Below are 16,325 nucleotides of genomic sequence, written 5' to 3' on the forward strand. Positions count from 1 at the left end.
TGACAATCATACCGCGACCGAGAATGACATCAGAGCCCCCCAAAGTTGGGTGTGGTATAAAACTCAAGCTTTCAGAATCATGGATAATAGGCAGAGTACATAAACAATCCCTCGCGTTCCATAACAAGTCATTAGTAGCGTGTGTGACCACCAAATGCCTCAATACACGCAAAAGCTCTTCGACGCACAGAAAAAGTCAGTCGTCTGATAAGGTCACGTGGGATTTGACGCCATTCTTCTTGGAGGGCCAAGATCAGTTCTTGCCGATTGGCTGGAGAGTGTGGTCGTTGTCGAACCCGACGATCCATCAAGTCCCAGAGGTGTTCTATGGGGGACATGTCAGGTGAGCGTTCAGGCCACGGCAGGACGTTGACGTTGTTGGCTGCGAGGAAGTTAGCGACAATTCTGGCTGTATGGGCTCTAGCGTTGTCATGCTGATAAATGACACCACGTGGCTGCTGTTGGAGAAATGGTAGGACAACTGGACGAAGAATGTTATCCATGTAACGCTGAGCTGTCATGTTTCCGTCAACGATGACCAGCGGTGTCCTGTCTTGCCCACAGATCCCTCCCCACACCATGACACTCCCTCCACCATATGGTACGACCTCCTGCACGCAACATGCCGCGGTTCGTTCACCCCTTCGGCGGTAAACACGTTGTCTTCCATCAGCCCTAAACATACAGAATCGACTTTCGTCAGTGAAGACAACCCTCTGCCAGTCACGTCGTTGCCAACGTCGTACAGTCCGGGCCCATCTCAATCGCAGACGACGATGTTGCGCTGTCAATAGCTGTCCTCTGTATGGTCTAAAAGCCCTGATTCCATGAGCCGTGAGTCTCCTGGCCACTGTCTGTCGACTAATCCTGTGACCTAAGGCATTTGTCGCCGATGACTCACTGTCAGGAAGCGATATCGGAGGTGCAAGGTATGCAAGTACCGGTCATCATGGGGCGTTGTCACCCTGGGTCTGCCTGTTCTTGGCCTGTCAGCGGTCTGCCCTGTCTGTCTGTAACGTTGCATCAAGTTGGTAACGGCAACACGGGAGCAACCGAAGGTTTGTGCAATATGGGCGTGGGTGGCTCCCATCTGTACCATACCCAAGGCTCGTTCACGTTGTTCGACTGTGAGTCGTGGCATTTCTTTTGTGTTTTTTTTATCACTGTGGATGTCTGACTTGCCGTTGCAATCGTTTTATACCCTTACCCGCACGTGCATTTGCACGTGCACGTGTTTTTCACTTTTTCGCGTGTTATCTCGCAAACATGTTACAGACGATTAACATTTTCTGCATACACTATTGTTGTATTTAGGTTATGTGTTTTAGATGGATTCCATCGGAAAAAAAATTATACTTTGTCTGAAATTTATATTTTCAGTTGGTAAAGTTTCTTTTGGGCGTCAGTTTTTTGACGCACAAACACCTAAGAGTAAGTCAGTCAGGTGGGCACATATGTCACTGTCATCTGATTTATTCTGTAGTCGTTCAACGTTTAAAGTTGACAAATGGCAAATGGGATCGAACGAATTTATAGAGATAACTTGGTGTATTTGTACCATTTCACACTTCACACTCGGCTGCCTTACTTAGGCCTTTGCTCAAAATATACTTGTACGGCCAGTCCTTGAAATACATCAACCCGTGAAGATCCGGGGTAGAATAGGGGGGGAGGAGTGGCAAGGTTAACTTCAGCTTGGAAGGAACATATACAGTTTATGATTGTGAACCACAAGAATGCATTCGTTTTGCTCTTAGACAAGATTTTCTTTAACAAATTCTTTTTCTCACTAAGGATACGAAACAAAGTAATTATTACTAAATAGGTATGTCACCGATAAAACTATTTGATAATTAAGACATGCACCGTGAACAAGTCATAATGAAAACTATTTAAAACATCAAAACGAAATCACATTTACACTGAAAACATTTTGTCATTCAGAAATCGATTATCTATATATTGTGTGTAGATCTGATTATTTTTATCGTTTATGTTAAAAATTGAACCATTCGACATTCGAATATATGAATAAATAAATTAAAGCGTTTACTCATTGCTGACATTTCCGATAACATATTAAATAAGAGTTGAAGATTTGCAATAGATTATCATACGTTAATCAAGAGTACAGTCTACATCAATAATTTGTAAATCTAATATTAATTAATTAAAGGGTAGAATGTTGGAAATACTGGCTGTCGTGTTATGATAAAACCCTATTCCATATTCTGAGGAGATTAATAATGTGTATTTGATTAGATATATACACTGAAATAACAGGCGGTCAAACACAACACACGGCGGTCAATGTACAGGACATGCACGCATGCGCAAGATATTCTCGACTGTCACAGTCTCAGTGCAGGTACACAATCCACGGGGACTACAGAGAGGAACATCCTTATTTACTGGCAGGTCAAATGGACAGGTAGGCACATATGTCACTGTCATCTGATTTATTCTGTAGTCGTTCAACGTTTAAAGTTGACGAATGCCAAATGGGATCGAACGAATTTGTAGAGATAACTAGGTATATTTGTACCACCATAGACCAGATTAAAGAAGAAATCATTCTTTTTTTGAGATTACGTTAAATCCTTCATATCACTTCTTTGAACAGCTGTTAATTTGTAACGCTTATGATGAACTTCGTCTCCAGTATTTACCACAGAAGTATTTTGTACATCCTACTCTTGCTAAATTCAATATGCTTATGGCGGTAAACAATGAAACTGTTATTAGAAATGTTGTAACGTTTATATACCATGCTATGAATGTTAGACTCCAAACACTAAGCCTATAAATGTTAATGGTGGACCAAATAGTGTACCTACACATGTACATGAATAAAGAATTGACAGTCATAGCATTGAACACCTGTTTAATGTCCACGTTTTGTCTCTGTGGACATAGCTTTATCTCCCACTGACTAATACCATGCTGTGATAAGGAATCATATTCACGGTACATAATAGGCACATTTCTATTTCCATTTACCGAGATACACACAACTTGGCCCGGCCTCCATTCCAGGCATGTGGAGTCTTGTGCTTGGCATTGCTTACCTTGTCTGTGGTGGGTGCAGTGAGGGGTCCGGGGCCCCGAGTACACTGCGACTGGTCAACCTGGTAGGGCGCTTTCTTTCAATATAACATCTGGTGGCAAAAGCCTTCGGTTTCAGAATAACCATAATTGAATATTTATATTGTGTTTGTAATGGTGTTTGTTGTTTCAACCTAAACCTGAACTAACAGCTTTTGGGGGTTTGAGGGATCTATAACTAACTTCAAAATATACTGAACCGCAAAAGAAACGTCCCCCCAAGTAACATTGCATGAAAAGTTGTCATTTAAATATCTTGGTATTTTTTGTCAAAGTTTCTAAAATTTAACATTACCTTGTCCGGAAAAATTAAATTTGATGATGAAAAAACAAAGCAGGTGACACTAAAACTGATTGCCCAAACGCATCACGGCAACGGCCATGATAACCCGATGCACGTGAGTTCCGTGCAAATTGAAATGCACATGCGTTCCACCATTTCTTGCCCTATAAAACCCGACCAGATTGGATAACAATTGCATTGCTACCACATGTCAAGATTGATAAAAAATCAGCGACACCAAGCCCTTGGACGATTGCAAGCTGGACAAACCGCCCGGCAAGTAGCCAATGCATTTCAAGTCCACGTACAGACCATAAACAGGCTCCAGCAACGGTACCAGACCACCAACACTACAGATGACCGACCACGAAGTGGAAGATCAAAGGACACCACCCGACGTCAGGATCGTCAGCATCTTCAAGATCGCTTTGCTGCGGAAACTCCTCGACAGACCATGGGGACACACCAGCGACACATTAGTGCTGAGCTGTCATGTTTCCGTCAACGATGACCAGCGGTGTCCTCTCCTGACCAAATAGTGTACCTACACATGTACATGAATAAAGAATTGACAGTCATAGCACTTGAACACCTGTTTAATGTCCACGTTTTGTCTCTGTGGACATAGCTTTATCTCCCACTGACTAATACCATGCTGTGATAAGGAATCATATTCACGGTACATAATAGGCACATTTCTATTTCTCATCAATGCACATGGCGGACACTGACTTGTGATGGCATTTTCTCAGAGACCAGTGTTGTGTTTCACTTTAAGACATTTGACACTTTAATTTCAACCTTAATGATCAGTGTTTCCAAGTTTCATCTGTGTTATATATCTCAAAGTATGTTTACAGTGTTTAGACAAATATGGTTTCTCATATATCTATCCATGGTGACGTTTCTTTTGCGGTTCTGTATATATCGCCTCACCCTCAACAAGACTATTTGCATAGAGTGCATTTCTTAGTGGATACATACCATTGTCGGGGTAAATAATTATTAAACACAAAATTCAGTTATATCGTCATGGTGACCGAAGTCCTTACGCCACCTATCCGAGTAACCCCAACAACTACAGGAAGAACGTATGGCCGAATGGACTAGGCTGGCTGACCACAGTAAGTTCTCGAGACCTGTCTATAAAGAGAGAGACTCCCCTTTACTTTTAAACTCGCAAAGAAACTGTAAAACAAACACGTCAACACTCAAACGAGTCTTCAAAGTATGAGAAACACATATCATGTTGAAAAGCCCCGCATCAAATGTGCTGTTTCAGATAGGAATGGAACAGGAATATTCTCTTGGACGGTTCCTTCGCCGGCGCTACTCCGGTTTCCTCAGTGACGAGTACCTGCACACAGAGGTGGGTGACACATGTCAAGTACCTGCACACAGAGGTGGGTGACACATGACAGGTACCTGCACACAGAGGTGGGTGACACATGACAAGTACCTGCACACAGAGGTGGGTGACACATGACAAGTACCTGCACACAGAGGTGGGTGACACATGACGAGTACCTGCACACAGAGATGGGTGACACATGACAAGTACCTGCACACAGAGGTGGGTAACACATGACAAGTACCTGCACACAAAGGTGGGTGACACATGACGAGTACCTGCACACAGAGATGGGTGACACATGACAAGTACCTGCACACAGAGGTGGGTAACACATGACAAGTACCTGCACACAGAGGTGGGTAACACATGACAAGTACCTGCATACAGAGATGGGTGACACATGACAAGTACCTGCACACAGAGGTGGGTGACACATGACAAGTGCCTGCACACAGAGGTGGGTGACACATGACAAGTACCTGCATACAGAGATGGGTGACACATGACAAGTACCTGCACACAGAGGTGGGTGACACATGACGAGTACCTGCACACAGAGGTGGGTGACACATGACGAGTACCTGCACACAGAGGTGGGTGACACATGACAAGTGCCTGCACACAGAGGTGGGTGACACATGACAAGTACCTGCATACAGAGGTGGGTAACACATGACGAGTACCTGCACACAGAGGTGGGTGACACATGACGAGTACCTGCACACAGAGGTGGGTGGCACATGACACGGACCTGCACACAGAGGTGGGTGACACATGACGAGTACCTGCACACAGAGATGGGTGACACATGACAAGTACCTGCACACAGAGGTGGGTAACACATGACAAGTACCTGCACACAGAGGTGGGTGACACATGACGAGTACCTGCACACAGAGGTGAGTGACACATGACAAGTACCTGCACACAGAGGTGGGTAACACATGACGAGTACCTGCACACAGAGATGGGTGACACATGACAAGTACCTGCACACAGAGGTGGGTAACACATGACAAGTACCTGCACACAGAGGTGGGTGACACATGACGAGTACCTGCACACAGAGGTGGGTGACACATGACGAGTACCTGCACACAGAGGTGGGTAACACATGACGAGTACCTGCACACAGAGGTGGGTAACACATGACGAGTACCTGCACACAGAGATGGGTGACACATGACAAGTACCTGCACACAGAGGTGGGTAACACATGACAAGTACCTGCACACAGAGGTGGGTGACACATGACGAGTACCTGCACACAGAGGTGGGTAACACATGACGAGTACCTGCACACAGAGATGGGTGACACATGACAAGTACCTGCACACAGAGGTGGGTGACACATGACGAGTACCTGCACACAGAGATGGGTGACACATGACAAGTACCTGCACACAGAGGTAGGTGACACATGACGAGTACCTGCACACAGAGGTGGGTAACACATGACGAGTACATGCACACAGAGATGGGTGACACATGACAAGTACCTGCACACAGAGGTGGGTAACACATGACAAGTACCTGCACACAGAGGTGGGTAACACATGACAAGTACCTGCATACAGAGATGGGTAACACATGACAAGTACCTGCACACAGAGGTGGGTGACACATGACAAGTACCTGCACACAGTGGTGGGTAACACATGACGAGTACCTGCACACAGAGGTGGGTAACACATGACAAGTGCCTGCACACAGAGGTGGGTGACACATGACAAGTACCTGCATACAGAGATGGGTGACACATGACACGGACCTGCACACAGAGGTAGATACTGAGTATATGGAAACCTTATTGTTAGTAACGTATACCTGTGCACAGATGGGTGGCCAGTCGTTAGTATACAACACACTCTCTATCGGCCTTCACATTGATAAGCCTGAGCCATTCAGTGATAAAAACATCTTCCAGCTGTGATATTGATAAAGGTATGTGGCGTTCAGAGCGCCACAAAAACGCAAAACATTCATTAATATCACAGCTGGAAGATGCCAATATTTGCGGTTCACACTGCCTCCAGATCATCGTGGAGAGCTCAGACGTGAACAGATGTCTGATGTCTGCCTACTCCACACTGGCCGGTCTGTACCCTCCAAGTGGGGACCAAGTGTGGAACAGCAACATCCCCTGGCAGCCCATCCCCGTCCACACCAGGCCCAGAAGTGAGGACAATGTATGTATGCTCAATAACAACTCATCTATCACATGTTTCACTTGTTCCATGATCACCTTCCAGTTATGTGATACATTTCCATTAAGTTATCGTGTACTACCAGACCCATTCAACAAAACAATGCTATGTTGACTAACTGGGTAGCACTAAAATGCATTCCCCACTGAAACCAGTCATCCTCTATGAACAGATGGCACAGCAGAAGCTGGGTACTTTTAGACCCGATTAAAGGTACGATCAAATCATCATGCAAGCTCAGACATTCGCCAGAATTACGTACCAAGAAGTGAAAATGCATGCTTTCTTTCTAAAATTGCGTTCACGTTTCTGTTTAAATGTCCTGCTTGAATTTTTTTCACTAAATCATTGACTGTCTTTAGTGTACGTTTTTGACCTTTCTGTCAAAGCATCATACTATATTCTCGAAAAGCCAATACAGCAGCCATGTTTCATGAACAGACAGCTCAAAATCACAAATAAGTCATGCCATTTCCATAGCATTCATACGTGTGAAATGTATCTCCGTCTGTTCAATACTTAAAGGCACAACGTCCTGTGACATACAAAACACAAAGGGGATCGGTGTATCAATTGAACTGCAGTGTATGGAATTATATAATACGGAAATAAAAAGAACAATATCTGAGGCGATGGTAACGAACAACAGTCCGTATGAGGAGAGCTCCTACCATATGCACATGAATCATGTCACCAGAGTGGGTTTAGAGGCCAGTGCTTCAACCTTGTGCATTGATTTGTTTGTGTTTTGTGTAACGCCGCACTCAGCAATATTGCAGCTATATGACGGCGGTCAGTAAATAATCGAGACTGGGCCAGACAATCCAGTGATTCACATCATGCGCATCGATCTACACAATTGTCTGACCACCCTATCCCGTTAGTTGCATCTTACGACAAGCACAGGATGTTGAAGACCAATTCTAAGCAGGCCTGACACCTATTACACGAAAAAACATCTGACCAATGACATTCCATATCTGAGGAAGGATAATCCCGAATTTCTGCAACGTCGTTGTTGCATTTGGAGGACGTCTCAAAGATCATTACATTCTTGAAACTCTCGATTGGTGGCAAATCAAGGGCTCTTGCAGGCCAGGTCGACAAATTGGAGATTCAGAAGGAACCGTGAGGATGGTCCTTCTCCACCGACCCGCTGACCCCGCCAGTGTTGTCTACGCCACTGGAGACATGGGCGTTGGTGTCCTGCCGTCAGGATTGGCCGTCTGGCTAGGCGCCTCACTCGTATACCAGACATGCGTACACATCATCGTATCTTTGCCGATACGTTTCTGTTTCCAAGTCGGGCACAGGCTGTAAATGTTGCTGTCTGGAACCTGTGTCGAGTTGCGTGATTTCGAATCTGGATGTCCTGGTGGGCGGCCACTTCGGGAACGGTCTCTCACGTGGTTATTGATTGCGCGTCTTCGAACCTTTTCACAGTCAAACAATTTCCCTGGTTCAAATCCAAAACTTTATATATAAATCCACGTCACAACAACTTTTGCCCTTGAGTATAATTGATATATCCACATAGTCATGGTTTGTACGCCTGCGCGAAGATTTGCAATTAAGATTAAATGGTCACCAACAAGACTTGGCGCTGCAAGATATAATACAACCTTGTACATGTACATGGTCCGAAAGATATCTACTAGAGATGGGTACTGTGAGAATACATTGGCGCAAAGATATCATGATATCATATCGGGTTTGACCACTTGTATCCGATACCATGGAACCTATGGCCATGTATATACGCTGGTGTGTTTCAGATGCTGGGTATGGGTAAGCACTGCCAGAGATATAACGACCTGCAGACGTCAATCTACAAGTCGACCCGGGCCATGCAGGAGGCGAGAGAGAACAAGGTGGGTGTTGGTAGACACTGGAATAACTGCACAGTACTTGGCCGACGGGGACCTACACTGGCCACGTCCCTGAGGGGAACTTTGTAGAATTACATATGTAGACATGTTGTAACGTTACCTGTAACCGCACTTTAAGAAGCACACGTTAGGCTAAGTATTATTCTTTAAATTCCAGGATCTTTACACATTCCTGACAAGAGTGACGGGGTATGTTCCATTCCGCCTACAAAACGCCCCTGTGGTAGCAGACAACCTTCTGTGTGAGGTAGGATTGTTCACTGAACGAAATGGTTAACGCATTTGCATGGATATCGGATTCTAGATAACATCTCTCGTTTCCAAATAGTGTTTCTCATACTTATGCATTTCACTGATTAATGTAGGCCTGGAAGAATGGACGAGCACACTAAGTTCACTCTGAATAAGAATTTCAGTAATAGACGAGTGTGCATCCCACACGCTGTCGTTGACTATACGTATCTATATTCATATATATATGTATGTATGTATGTATGTATGTATGTATGTATGTATGTATGTATGTATGTATGTATGTATGTATGTATGTATGTTTGTGTGTATATATATATATATATATATATATATATATATATATATATATATATATATATATATATATATATATATATATATATATATATGCATATATATGCAGTTGTTCAATGTAGGGGTGTGTCCGACATTATATCTGTGACATTACGTGCTTAGGTTGTTTACACGAGTTCTATGCAAGAAACGCCCCCTGAAGACATCGTGATAACGGCTGTGGTACCCAGGAGCACCTGGCCTAACGCTTGCTGGACTAAGGGTGCATACGACCTCCCTTCTCTGTAGACTTACCTCCCCTCTTTATAGGGTTACGGTGCCAAAGTCACAAAGGATTAGAAAATAAATACATATACAATGGCAACAATGAAGACGGATGTAGGTCGTGGAGGATTTGGTCTCCTGTTTGTGGCAATGTTAAACAGACAATAGGTTACACATTCATCCAAGGAAGGGGTACTGGTTCATTTCAGAAACTCCATAACGTGTCCTGGGCCCCCTGGGTGAATGAAACCATGTTCCAGACACTAAGGGAGCTGGAGGCGTTAAGCCTGGACCTCAAGTACAGCGACAGTGGCGTGGCCCGCCTGAAAGGAGGTAGATGTTTATATGTGTCTGTAAGATTGACCAACATCGATACAATGTGTTGTATTTTGTGTACCATCATGACAGAAATAGATACAATGTGTTGTATTTTGTGTACCATCATGACATGAATAGATACAGTGTGTTGTATTTTGTGTACCATCATGACAGGAATAGATACAATGTGTTGTATTTTGTGTACCATCATGACAGAAACAGATACAGTGTGTTGTATTTTGTGTACCATCATGCCAGGAATAGATACAATGTGTTGTATTTTGTGTACCATCATGACAGAAATAGATACAGTGTGTTGTATTTTGTGTACCATCATGCCAGGAATAGATACAGTGTGTTGTATTTTGTGTACCATCATGACAGAATCAGATGCAGTATGTTGTATTTTGTGTACCAGTATGACATAAATGTGAAGTTTGACTGTTCTAGGGGTGCTGTTGAAGAAGTGGATCGAAGAGACACAGCAGAGAGTCAGATCAAGCTACTACACCACCAAGATGAACATGTTCTCCGCTGTTGGTAGTGTTGCTGGCTTGTCATAGACTGATGATAGATTGTTTATAATTCTACCCAGATGAACATGTTCTCCGCTGTTGGTAGTGTTGCTGGCTTGTCATAGACTGATGATAGATTGTTTATAATTCTACCCAGATGAACATGTTCTCCGCTGTTGGTAGTGTTGCTGGCTTGTCATAGACTGATGATAGATTGTTTATAATTCTACCCAGATGAACATGTTCTCCGCTGTTGGTAGTGTTGCTGGCTTGTCATAGACTGATGATAGATTGTTTATAATTCTACCCAGATGAACATGTTCTCCGCTGTTGGTAGTGTTGCTGGCTTCCCAGGGACTGATAGTGAGTGAGTTATCGCTGATATGAATAGCAGTTCACAGTAAATCACGTATGAGGACACCCGAAGTGATACATGTCTCAGGCGTTTATCAGTCTGTTGAAACCCAAGGGCATATGGTATTGCATTTGCACTGGCATTAAAACTTCCAGTAGATTTATAATACAATTAGTTGACTACGCAACACAAGCACTCCGTTTGCAGCATGACTCCACCGTGTTGGCGGTACTGGGCGCTCTCCGGGCCCTCAACCACCTTCCCCCGCCCTACTCATCCGCCGTCCTCATGGAGCTGCACGAGACAAGGGCCAGTGTCTTCCACGTGGAGCTGTACTACAGGAATGTGTCATCCACAGACCCAAACGATGACACACCGCCTCATCAACTCACCATCCCCGGTGAGACGGCTTACTAACTCAAAATGAGAAATTGATTACAAAAATCTCATAGAATGACAATAGAACTCTGTTTATGTCAATTGCGCGACAATATGTACTCATGGACTCGATTAAACAGTCAGTAATTCAGAAGTTAAACTAGGTAACAGTTACAATTGTGCTGATCATGCCTTCTGCCACGCAATCAGATCCCCTGGTTCGCACTGTGCCAATAGTGATCAGTATTCTCACATTGTGAGGCGCACTGACATGCGAGACTGTGATTTTGAAAAAGCTTTCGATTTATTTTTTGAATATCTGGCGTGTGAGGCAAGAAGCTAAAACGCCATCATCGGAACCGGAATTATTATGACCGTTAATATATAAAAATAATCGAATATCCCCGTGTCTAGGTTGTACGTTCAAGTGCCCGCTGACCAAGTTTGTGTCCCTCACCAAAGACAGGGTTCCCACAGACTGGGACGCCGAGTGCGCGGCCTCTAACACAGGTAAACAGTTGCCTGAGCATGCTGAAGGATATTGAAATGTGTTTTGGTGTAGTGTTTATTTACAATGTTGGTAGTTTGTATGTTGCCTGTCTTTTCACGCATCATGACGTCTTCTGGTAACTGAAAACGTCACGCATAACGCTAATAACGTCGATTTTAATTAAACTGGTTCGCACAGCAACCTTATCCATTTAGATAGACAGGAACCCAGTCATGATTCTAATCTGAAATGCTAGCTGGTTTACACTGAATGGAAATCTGATTTTATTTCTTCCGTTAGGGTAATAAATCCTAATGAAGGTGTGTATGGGTCATATTCCACTTTACGTCTCTTTTTCGACCATGCTACTTATCATTGCAGAAACTGTCTGACTATGTACGCTATGAATAGGCCGCAATGTTTCGCAATTATCCTGCGACTCAACTTCGCGTTTCTTCGCTCGGTTTTGATATCTACTCGATCAGTTTCTTCATTGTAATGCTTAGTGTCTGTAATGAAAGTTAATATGTGGCACGAAACTATCGGAATCATCGGTCAAGTCACCGACACTATGTTCCTTAGAACTTTATATACTGCAAATATAATAATAGATCTTTAGGTTAGAGTAACTTCTCTTGCATGTTCGTCAAAAACTGTAAGTAACATTTGGCATCTCTTAAATGAAATGTATTTAATCTTTGATAAATAGGTTTAATGAACAAACTAATTGTGTCTGTATCTATTGCCTGTTAAAATTATTTTTTTCATAATACATTTGTTTTAACATTGTTTTTTTATATCGTAAATAGTAATTGTAGTAACACTTAACCCCAAACCAGTGTCGCGCACATATTCAGATACAAACGGATAAACCCAGATCTAGGCATGAAATATCGCAAAGTATATTGTAGCTGTTGAACCGAGGCTTTGTGTTCCAGGCACCATCATCGGACGACGGGAAGACCAGGACGCCGACAGCCCTGATGCCCTTGATCCCCACTCTGATGACATCGACAGTATATAACCTGGATAATAAATACTTCTCCCGGACTGTGTACCATGTCTGTTCTGTGTGTGGTAGCGCCAGTATATATTGTATTATTTCTGTATTAAGGACGCCAAAGGCATATAGTACACTGTGTAGTGAGAAACAGACTGTCTTATGTTATATATAGATTAGATTTCTGTATAGTCGATAGATAGATAGATGTACTTTATACTGTATAAAGTATATATATTTGAAAGTAAAAAGTATGCAAGCACAAAATGAAACTCATCTTCAACTTCCACACCGTCACACAGTGCACATAGCCCCGTATTCTTTGGCACGTCAGTACATCGTCCAATAAAAGCTCCCGAAGTGAGTGGATTGGGGTTTAACGTGGCGTTCAAGATTGCTGCACTGCTATAGCGACGTGCATGCACGTGTGTGTGCGTGTTTACTTGTGTGCTTGTACTAATCCGGGCTAATGCCGATTTTATAGTGCTAGCCCACGGAGATCAGGGATGCGGGCTACAGACTGGTTGTAGATGTTACCCATGATGACTGGTACTAGATGTTACCCATGATGACCTGTGGTAGATGTTACCCATGATGACCTGTGGTAGATGTTACCCATGATGACCTGTGGTAGATGTTACCCATGATGACCCGTGGTAGATGTTACCTATGATGACATGTAGTAGATGTTACCCATAATGACCTGCAGTAGATATTACCCATGATGACCTGTGGTAGATGTTACCCATGATGACCTGTGGTAGATGTTACCCATGATGACCTGTGGTAGATGTTACCCATGATGACCTGTGGAAGATGTTACCCATGATAACCTGTGGTAGATGTTACCCATGATGACCTGTGGTAGATGTTACCCATGATGACCTGTGGTAGATGTTACCCATGATGACCTGCGGTAGATGTTACCCATGCTGACCTGCGAAAGATGTTACCCATAATGACCTGCGGTAGATGTTACCCATGATGACTGGTACTAGATGTTACCCATGATGACCTGTGGTAGATGTTACCCATGATGACCTGTGGTAGATGTTACCCATGATGACCTGTGGTAGATGTTACCCATGCTGACCTGCGAAAGATGTTACCCATAATGACCTGCGGTAGATGTTACCCATGATGACTGGTACTAGATGTTACCCATGATGACCTGTGGTAGATGTTACCCATGATGACCTGTGGTAGATGTTACCCATGATGACCTGTGGTAGATGTTACCCATGATAACCTGTGGTAGATGTTACCCATGATGACCTGTGGTAGATGTTACCCATGATGACCTGTGGTAGATGTTACCCATGATGACCTGCGGTAGATGTTACCCATGCTGACCTGCGAAAGATGTTACCCATAATGACCTGCAGTAGATGTTACCCATGATGACTGGTACTAGATGTTACCCATGATGACCTGTGGTAGATGTTACCCATGATGACCTGTGGTAGATGTTACCCATGATGACCTGTGGTAGATGTTACCCATGCTGACCTGCGAAAGATATTACCCATAATGACCTGCGGTAGATGTTACCCATGATGACTGGTACTAGATGTTACCCATGATGACCTGTGGTAGATGTTACCCATGATGACCTGTGGTAGATGTTACCCATGATGACCTGTGGTAGATGTTACCCATGATGACCTGTGGTAGATGTTACCCATGATGACCTGTGGTAGATGTTACCAATGATGATCTGTGGTAGATGTTACCCATGATGACCTGTGGTAGATGTTACCCATGATGACCTGTGGTAGATGTTACCCATGATGACCTGTGGTAGATCTTCCCCATGATGACATGTAGTAGATGTTACCCATAATGATCTGCGAAAGATGTTACCCATAATGACCTGCGGTAGATGTTACCCATGATGACCGGTACTAGATGTTACCCATGATGACCTGTGGTAGATGTTACCCATGATGACCTGTGGTAGATGTTACCCATGATGACCTGTGGTAGATGTTACCCATGCTGACCTGCGAAAGATATTACCCATAATGACCTGCGGTAGATGTTACCCATGATGACTGGTACTAGATGTTACCCATGATGACCTGTGGTAGATGTTACCCATGATGACCTGTGGTAGATGTTACCCATGATGACCTGTGGTAGATGTTACCCATGATGACCTGTGGTAGATGTTACCAATGATGATCTGTGGTAGATGTTACCCATGATGACCTGTGGTAGATGTTACCCATGATGACCTGTGGTAGATGTTACCCATGATGACCTGTGGTAGATCTTCCCCATGATGACATGTAGTAGATGTTACCCATAATGATCTGCGAAAGATGTTACCCATAATGACCTGCGGTAGATGTTACCCATGATGACCGGTACTAGATGTTACCCATGATGACCTGTGGTAGATGTTACCCATGATGACCCGTGGTAGATGTTACCAATGCTGACCTGCGAAAGATGTTACCCATAATGACCTGCGGTAGATGTTACCCATGATGACCTGTGGTAGATGTTACCCATGATGATCTGTGGTAGATGTTACCCATGATGACCTGTGGTAGATGTTACCCATGATGACCTGTGGTAGATGTTACCCATGATGAGCTGTGGTAGATGTTACCCATGATGACCTGTTGTAGATGTTACCCATGATGACCTGCGAAGGTGTTACCCATAATCACCTGCTGTAGATGTTACCCATGAAGACTCGTACTAGATGTTACCCACGATGACCTGTGGTAGATGTTACCCATGATGACCTGTGGTAGATGTTACCCATGATGACCTGTGGTAGATGTTACCGATAATGACCTGCTGTAGATGTTACCCATGATGACTGGTACTAGATGTTACCCATGATGACCTGTGGTAGATGTTACCCATGATGACCTGTGGTAGATGTTACCCATGATGACCTGTGGTAGATGTTACCCATGATAACCTGTGGTAGATGTTACCCATGATGACCTGTGGTAGATGTTACCCATGATGACCTGTGGTAGATGTTACCCATGATAACCTGTGGTAGATGTTACCCATGATGACCTGTGGTAGATGTTACCCATGATGACCTGTGGTAGATGTTACCCATGATGACCTGTGGTAGATGTTACCCATAATGATCTGCGGTAGATGTTACCCATGATGACCTGTGGTACATGTTACCTATGATGACCTGTGGTAGATGTTACCCATGATGACCTGTGGTAGATGTTACCCATGATGACCTGTGGTAGATGTTACCCATGATTACCTGCGGTAGATGTTACCCATGATGACCTGTGGTAGATGTTACCCATGATGACCTGTGGTAGATGTTACCAATGATGAGCTGTGGTAGATGTTACCCATGATGAGCTGTGGTAGATGTTACCCATGATGACCTGTGGTAGATGTTACCCATGATGTCCTGTGGTAGATGTTACCCATGATGACGAGTGGTAGATGTTACCCATAATGATCTGCAGTAGATGTTACCCATGATGACCTGTTGTACATGTTACCTATGATGACCTGTGGTAGATGTTACCCATGATGACCTGTGGTAGATGTTACCCATGATGACCTGTGGTAGATGTTACCCATGATGACCTGTGGTAGATGTTACCCATAATGATCTGC

General features: G+C 43.8%; 2 protein-coding genes across 2 annotated transcripts in view; one reads left to right on the plus strand and one right to left on the minus strand.

Moving 5' to 3' along the window:
* LOC139473379 (calpain-7-like) overlaps positions 1-16,325 on the minus strand; it is a 366,786-nt gene that overhangs the window by 294,222 nt on the left and 56,239 nt on the right. The window lies entirely within an intron of this gene.
* On the plus strand, positions 2,340-12,795 carry LOC139473364 (prostatic acid phosphatase-like). The gene is made up of 12 exons (XM_071255907.1): positions 2,340-2,431; positions 3,005-3,131; positions 4,411-4,512; positions 4,671-4,757; positions 6,779-6,931; positions 8,725-8,820; positions 8,996-9,085; positions 9,861-9,984; positions 10,420-10,505; positions 11,047-11,239; positions 11,632-11,727; positions 12,646-12,795. The coding sequence occupies exons 1-12, from the start codon at positions 2,424-2,426 to the stop codon at positions 12,729-12,731; spliced, it is 1,248 nt and encodes a 415-aa protein (XP_071112008.1). The 5' UTR covers positions 2,340-2,423; the 3' UTR covers positions 12,732-12,795.

Source organism: Haliotis cracherodii, unplaced genomic scaffold (genome assembly GCF_022045235.1).
Source record: "Haliotis cracherodii isolate W230 unplaced genomic scaffold, xgHalCrac1.p SCAF_28, whole genome shotgun sequence".
In the NCBI taxonomy this organism is placed as follows: Eukaryota; Metazoa; Mollusca; class Gastropoda; order Lepetellida; family Haliotidae; genus Haliotis; species Haliotis cracherodii.

Coding starts and splice junctions, on each gene's coding strand:
- LOC139473364 (XM_071255907.1), top strand. Junction 9,086..9,860: donor CAGACAACCTTCTGTGTGAG/GTAGGATTGTTC, acceptor GGTTCATTTCAG/AAACTCCATAACGTGTCCTG. Junction 9,985..10,419: donor CGTGGCCCGCCTGAAAGGAG/GTAGATGTTTAT, acceptor TGACTGTTCTAG/GGGTGCTGTTGAAGAAGTGG.